This window comes from Macrobrachium rosenbergii, chromosome 41, assembly GCF_040412425.1.
Source record: "Macrobrachium rosenbergii isolate ZJJX-2024 chromosome 41, ASM4041242v1, whole genome shotgun sequence".
NCBI lineage: Eukaryota > Metazoa > Arthropoda > Malacostraca > Decapoda > Palaemonidae > Macrobrachium > Macrobrachium rosenbergii.
The window spans coordinates 35,990,496-35,997,996 of NC_089781.1; the positions used below are offsets into that span (position 1 = coordinate 35,990,496).

The window sequence follows — 7,501 nt, forward strand, 5'->3', positions numbered from 1 at the left end:
TTTAAAATATATATGCTAAAACTGCTGATATTTAAAATCAAAATAAGTACGATAGTGGTTGTAATACAGTGAGATGGAAAAATAAGTGGATAATGAAAATAAGGATGCAGGTTTTGCAGAAAATTTCAATAAAATTGTCCACACTTTTGACTAATAAAAAAAATATCAAAACTCAGTCTAGTAAACTCCAGCTCTAAGTACAAAATTACTAAAGATGTATTTTCATGTTTCTACATACCTTTGGTTTTTCTTTGCTAACTGTGAACGGGATTACTAATTGCTGATCGATTGGATTTCTATTCAATGGGACTGGTAGACATGTCAGGCAAAGTAGTAGTATTTTGTGGGAAGATGCTGGATTCTTCATTTTTCACATCATATCTTGATCTGTATTCATTTATTCATGGTAGACTAGAGCTGTAGGCCTCCAGGGTTACTAGTATCTACAGTACAACCTCTGGGGTTATCAGAACCTTTTTATCTGACTTCTAACAGTCCCTAAGTCTCCCAGATCCAACAGGCATATGGACATTTTCTGAGGTACTCAGTAGCTGTGTCTCCCGACAATAGTAATTTAGTTATATACTGTATATGATTGATCTGGTTTTGTTGAAACATTTAAATTTTATAACATAAAATTAGTATTTTCCATACAGATCCTTCAGTCTCAAATGTAATTCCTTCACATCCCCACAAAGATGTATCATTTCCAAATGATACAAAATATGAGGCACCTGACTGACATGCTTGTTAGTTGTTAAGACATGTGCTATTTGACTGCCTAAACTTTTTTTGTCTGTTAAACAAAAGACTAAGTATGGAAACATTCATGACTGTGAATGTGGTCATATATATGATTGATAGTTTGTATAACAAATTTGATGTTGAGCTAATAAACAGATTTGCTCACTGTGTATTTAGATCAAGAACTTATGAAAATTAAAAACTAGTGTTGCCCTTTTTGTTGACTAATATATGGATAAAGATAAATATTTAATTTGAATTTAGAATAAAAATCAATATGTTTTTCTTGTATGTCAGATAAGATATAAGTTACAATTTCTTTGTCTCATTTTATTAGGATTGTTTAAAGCTTTTGATAGTTCAAGGGTCAGTCATATGAAATAATGATGACAGAGATTAAATAAAACTACAGTATGTACATAACATTTTTAGGGAAGCCCAGCCTTAGCCTAAATACTAGAAAGATAACAATTCTATTGTATTTTAAAGGAAGTTTAGCCACAGCCTGATATTTTACTGTTTGGGATTCAAATATTAATTTACTTGAAAAAATTTGTTGTAGGCCAGTTTTATTCTCTTAAAATAACATGGAGCCATTGGTTGGTCCATTAAAAATTTGGTTACGATCCAATATTGTAGTAAGAATGTACTGATAGTGATGGGTTTTCATATTTTTTTGGAAGGTTAGCATTGATCAAATTTAGATTTTTGGAGCTTGTAACAAATATAATTTTTCACGAAACTTCATGCACAGGTTGTTAGTGGAACAAAGACCAATCCAAAATATTGGTGGAATCATTGAAAGGATATTGGCCTGGTAATGCCAAGTTTACACCAGGTCTTTATCTTAAATCTTGCTATAATTAATTCTCAGTGTCCTTTTCTTCAAAGGGATTAAAACATTGCTGAGGTTTGTTTCAATCTGACATGTGAAGTCAGTGTGGCATTGTGGTTTTGCATTTTCCAAAGAGAAAGAAATAATTATAGGAAAAGTTTAGTAGGTGGATTAGAAATAGGGGAGTGATCATTCTAGCACAAGGTTTGAATTTTCTTGGCCAGGTTATTATTTAGAATATTGCTAAGAAAATGAATTCACAGTAACATGCCTTTGGTAAGGTTCTTTGTTTTTACTGTAGGTTATCTGTAATATACTCGTTATTTATTGATTGTTTAAGGTTCCAGGTTTATATTTCAAGAATTACACAGCTTCATATTTCCGTAGCTTTATCTGAATTGTTTATATTTATTTAGTTTGCAGAGTTTATGGAATTCTGCAAATTGATAACTTAAATGATGGGAACATATGCAAAAAGAAAATCTGGATGTTATTAATCTTGAAAGTGTGATATTACCAAAACAATAATTTTGTTCTTGGAAGCCCAGTTTTCATTATCTACAATTTTTTGACATAGGTGTCATCTATGGGTTAATGATACTAAGCTTTTTTTAGGGGACTCTTTTTATAGTTTTAACTACTGCACATTATCCACTATATATTTATTTTGACATTTTGATGCTTTATTTGAAACATCACCAACAGACACTGCTTTTCATGCACATCATGATGTAATTATTGAATGAAAAAATTGTGTTCACATCAATTTTTTATCAGTTTTTTGTCTTTGTGTGTGAGCATGCATGGGAAATCAGTAAAATTTTGTAGTTTGATGGGTTATTAAGCTAACATAGGTACTTAAGCACCTTTTCTAACCTTCTGCAAAGCACAGGTTTGTTCCTAGATATTAAATGCATGGCTAATTAGTGGGGCCTCACAAAGCTTGCATGAACTAACATTTGGCTCTCTTTTGTTCCAGGATCTCTCTCTCTCAGGGACTCCTCCCACTGGGGGTTTTGCTCAACCCATGACCACCCCCACTCCGCGCAGACGACCTCTGAAACACGTATGATAATGCTTGTTAAGTGGGTCATGGCTGGGTAGCGATTTGTGTCCAGAATAGATCACGGTTGCCATTTGACCACATGGAAAAGCTCATTTTTATTGTGTAAATTCTGTCAAATCTAAATCTTTGTAGTCCTCTGTGGTTGGACTGTTGGTGCTAAATCTTTTTGTAATTTCTTCTCAGGCGCATTGAAGACAGCACTGCCTTCATGATACTACAAAAGAAGAAGTGATGCAGAGCAGGTGATTGACCAGCTGATCAACATATCTATCCAGTATGTGAGAAGGTTGAGCAGGATGTTGTGCTAACTGGACAACATATTGTTAAACAGTAGCTACAGGTGCCTGTGTTTTTGGAATTTTAAATTTGAAGAAAAAGAATCAACCACTTCAGACCAACAACATTGTTACTTAAGTCTAAACCAAAAGTACAAATCAGTGTGCAGTTGTATTAAGCAGCTAACATATGCAATCTTATCTTAGGAAGTGGCTGCAGCATTTCCCATTTATTTTTTGTACTTTTTTGTAGTTGAAACATCAACATATATTTTTTTTCTTTACAGGCCTTTTAAATAATCAGGGTTGCTATTTATTGTGTAACTTCTTGGATTATCTTTCTCAAAAGATGATACTAAAGAAATGTCTTCCATGCCACATTTTGTAGTGTATAGTGTTACCATAAAGCAGTTCAACTATTTTGACAACAGATGATTTCTACAGTGAAAAGTAATTGTGAGATCATTTGTTAATGGCTCATGTAAATTGTTTTGCAAGAATTCTTAAATTGGTTTTGGAACTTGTAATTTCAAGTATTAGACCAATTGATACTAACCAATAATAGCCTTTTTTTTTTTAGTCTTGTATGTGGAAGGTAAGGAAATGATTGCTACATTTCAAAAGTTGGTGCTATTTAGATTGACTATATGAAATTATGATTAAAATGTTCCCTTAGACAGACTGCCTAAGGAAATGTAATTATTTTGGGGTAGCAGAAATGTTCACCGTTAACAGGAGCATTCTCATAGCGGAAACATTTTAAAATTATTTTTGTGTCGAAGTAAATATACAATAATTATCATAGTTTATTCTTTGCTATGTGACTCCCAGTGAAACCATGGTGTCGTGATTGTCATATAGTATGCTTGTCCTAACATCCATTCCATATCTAAATTGTATTGACAATGATGTTGAAAGTCGTGCCTATTGTTTTGTCTTTAAAGTTACTTCACATTGATTACCAGATATTTTAAGTAGGTTTTTATATATCTATAATTTTTTTAGAAGTTTGGCATTTCTCATAAAGACATGGAAAGATGAGAATTCTGAAATTGAACTTCTTTGGAAATTCAAAGACCATTATTTTATGTATGGTCACTGAATTTGCAGATAGTAATTGCTTGAGCAGCAAAACAGTGAGGGTAGTTGCCTTTGTCTCCATTATTTGGTACATTTTTTCCAAGTTTTGGAAATCTGATCTTGTGTCCTAACTTGGTATGTTAGTAAACTTTTGTATCAGTTGTTTACACAGAATTATTCTAGTTGCTATGCAGTCTGGAATATTTAGCAATTTTCAACATATCACTCTCTGTCCATTTTACAAAATTTGTACCACAACAGATTATTAGTTTTTATTAATAAAATGTAAATAAAGTACAGTTGGTTAAAAAATGTTCAATAGTATTTTGTAGATTTTTTGGCTAACCCTAAGAGAGTTTGAGATTTCAACTGTGAACATGATTAATTAAGTTGTTTATTTCTAATAGTAATGATGAATATTTATCATGTGAATAGTTAGATTTCTCTTCAAAAGAACAATGACTTGAATTTACACTAGCAAAATAAGTGGAAAATGTAGAAGTGTTGAACAAATGTGACCTGCATAGCGAAACTTTATTTTTCAGGGTCTTGTATGTTGTATTTGTACCCGTTAGACGTTTAGTAAATAGTTAAAATTTTGTTGTACAAGCATCATTGTCAGAAAATGTTATTATTCTCTCTCTCTCTCTTTTATGATGTTGGACTGGACCATTAAAGGTTTAGTGTACCTGTTATTTCTTATGTGGTATGTTGTTTTATCCCCTCATTCTTGTAAATGTTAAAATCTTTTCCACATCATAAATGACTGTCGTTTTATATTTATATATAAAAGTATATATTTACGTATAAACTATGTAAAGCAATATGTCTCTCTGACCCAGTGTCGTTTTTCAGTCTTTGATTACACATAATTTATTCTTATTATCATGTATAATGCATTATCATTGAAAGAATGGATTTAGTTTTGAGTAATTGTATATTAGTAGACTAGATTGTACAGTTTTTTGTTTAAGTCCATTTAAATTTTCGTTTTTTTTATCCATTATAAAGTCTTGCTTAAGTTGTACAGCACTCAAGGTTAGCTCAGTATGCCCTGACAATATTCACAAGTGCCCATTCAGTGTCACTGAAGTACTTCATGTTTTTTTTTTTTTTTTTCTATATCCAGTTCACAGGTAAGCTGCAGAAGGTTCACTATTGCTTCATCACTGTCGGTCTCTCCATTACTTGTTACTAATATCTACAAAGTCCTTTATCTAATTGGCTATGACTTGGATGTTTTTCACTTACAGGGTTATTGTAGTGTGTTGAATATATTCTCAAGGATGATCAAGTAGGCTTGCTAACCAACAATAACGGACCAGTTTGTTTCAGCTGCCTCATAATTGTTTAGCATTATGTTTGCCTCCATTGGTTGTGTTTTGTTGACCATGCTCAAAATTAGATAGGAATTCTTTCAAAAATGTATTTTAGTGATTATTTATTGGCTGTTTGTAAAACTGTAATTTTTGAAAAGGCATTTAATTCTTTTGATTAACACTAGCAGTTGCGTAACATCTTGAAGGCTTATTGTTGATTTGAATTTGCATTACAATTTTTTTGTGACTAAAAAGATCTAAAGAGTATGAAAATGTAATTGTAGTATTTTATAAATGTATAAATTTAAAGAATGGAATAATATACACTTAACTTATCATCAAGCATGCAGTGCTCAAGATAATTGTTAATTTACCTTTTGAGTATTTTATAAATGTATAAATTTAAAGAATGGAATAATATACACTTAACTTATCATCAAGCATGCAGTGCTCAAGATAATTGTTAATTTACCTTTTAACCTTTTTTCTTATTCCTAGTAAGAAAGTTGCAAGCAAAAAACTTAAGTTTTGACAGGGATTCGACGACAAAAAAAAAAAAAAAAAAAAAAAAAAAATCAGATCATTGGGCTTGATAACCAGTTTTGAGTGCATTATTTGTGTCATTGTCACTTTTAATCCATAACAGTGTTCTGCTGCAACATTCACTTGCATCATTGGGGGTATGCATTATCCAAGTAAAAAAGTGACACTTTTTCTCGAACATCAATTTCATATAGAAATGTGACATTAAAAGCAGCAGTTTTTTTGGTGTCACTCAGAACACTTAGATATAATGCATACATAATGCCCATGTTTAAGGATATCTGTCTGCCAGAGCACTACTTGCATCCTCATTGTTATTAAGGTGTTCCTTATCTTGTCAGTGTGCATAGATAATGATTTTCTTAGGTATAACATCATTGTCATAGCATTATGCGGTAAAAGCTTCTAATTTTCTTATCCAAGAGACTGATTTCCTTATTGTGTTGTTCATGTTGCCAGTTCCATATTCATTTCCATTATTTTCTTTTTTCATCATTTTCATTGTTTTCTTTTTATTATTGCTACTCTTGCACCTTTTCATTAGCCTGTGATGTTGACATTACTATGTCTTTGAAATTTGATATATGATCGACTGCATTTTTGGGTCAAAAAAGGAATTAAATATGAGGAATTTATTTTCACAGGACTGTGTAATTTCCCTCTACTCAAATCATTTGCAATAAATTGTTCATTTCATAATCATGATTGTTACTTTTCTGTGTAGTATTACTTCTTTATATATCAATCTGTTCTGTCTCTTTGTACCTGTCTTGTAATTATGTGATGTGTCTTACATGTGTGTTGTACATAAAATTCAAAGTGGCGGCTATTTATATTTCACCGGTGGAAATTACCCCTTGCTCTTTAAGGAATTTATGTCCTGTGAAAGATCAATCAGTAGTATGTAGTGAATCTTGTCCAAGCTTTCTTGTTTCTACAACACAAGATTTCTTAAAATCAACTTCTGTTACTGTCTGAACATTCCAGTATTTCTCTTGATTACAGGCTGTACTTTGCATTGAATTTCTATATAAATAGTGTAGACTATAATTCATATACAGTCAGTCCCCGGTTATCGGCGATCTGGTTTTACGGTGCTTGTCTAGTGATGACGATAACCGGATTTTCGACACCGATTCCCGGTTATCATCACTGATAACCAGTTATCGGTGGTGCTGATCGCCGGTTATCAGCGTAACCAGTTATCGGCACTGATAACCAGCGATCAGTGCTATTATCGCCAATTTTCAGTTATCGTCATGCTGTCAGGAACAGAACCCCCCCCTCCCCCCCCAGTAACTGGGGACTGCCTGTATTGTCTTCCATAAATGGTACTGTTATTCGTTCAATCAGGAATGAACTATTTTTTCCGGAAACATAGTGAATAAAAAACTTTGGATTGATTTTGTTTATTTCTTCCTTCTTAACTCTTTGTTCCAAGTAATTTCTGTAATGTGTTTACCTTTTAGTGCCTGCTGCTGATAACTATCATTTAACTAATTTCTGTAATGTGTTTACCTTTTAGTGCCTGCTGCTGATAACTATCATTCGTAACCAGTGTAATAGGGAGGAAATATAAGGAAAAGAAGTGGAATTAAAATATTCAGGAAAGAAGAAAGAACATGATTACAGTGTATCA

The 7,501-nt window shown here is 32.3% G+C and overlaps 1 protein-coding gene across 1 annotated transcript in view; it reads left to right on the forward strand.

Annotated features, from left to right (window-relative positions):
• LOC136827084 (protein ECT2-like) overlaps positions 1-7,265 on the forward strand; it is a 247,932-nt gene extending 240,667 nt beyond the window's left edge. The window contains exons 19-20 of the mRNA XM_067084838.1: positions 2,559-2,645; positions 2,829-7,265. Of these exons, the coding sequence (XP_066940939.1) occupies positions 2,559-2,645; positions 2,829-2,837 (96 nt within the window). The 3' untranslated portion in view covers positions 2,838-7,265. The remainder of the gene's footprint in view (positions 1-2,558; positions 2,646-2,828) is intronic.
• Positions 7,266-7,501: the final 236 nt, after the last annotated feature.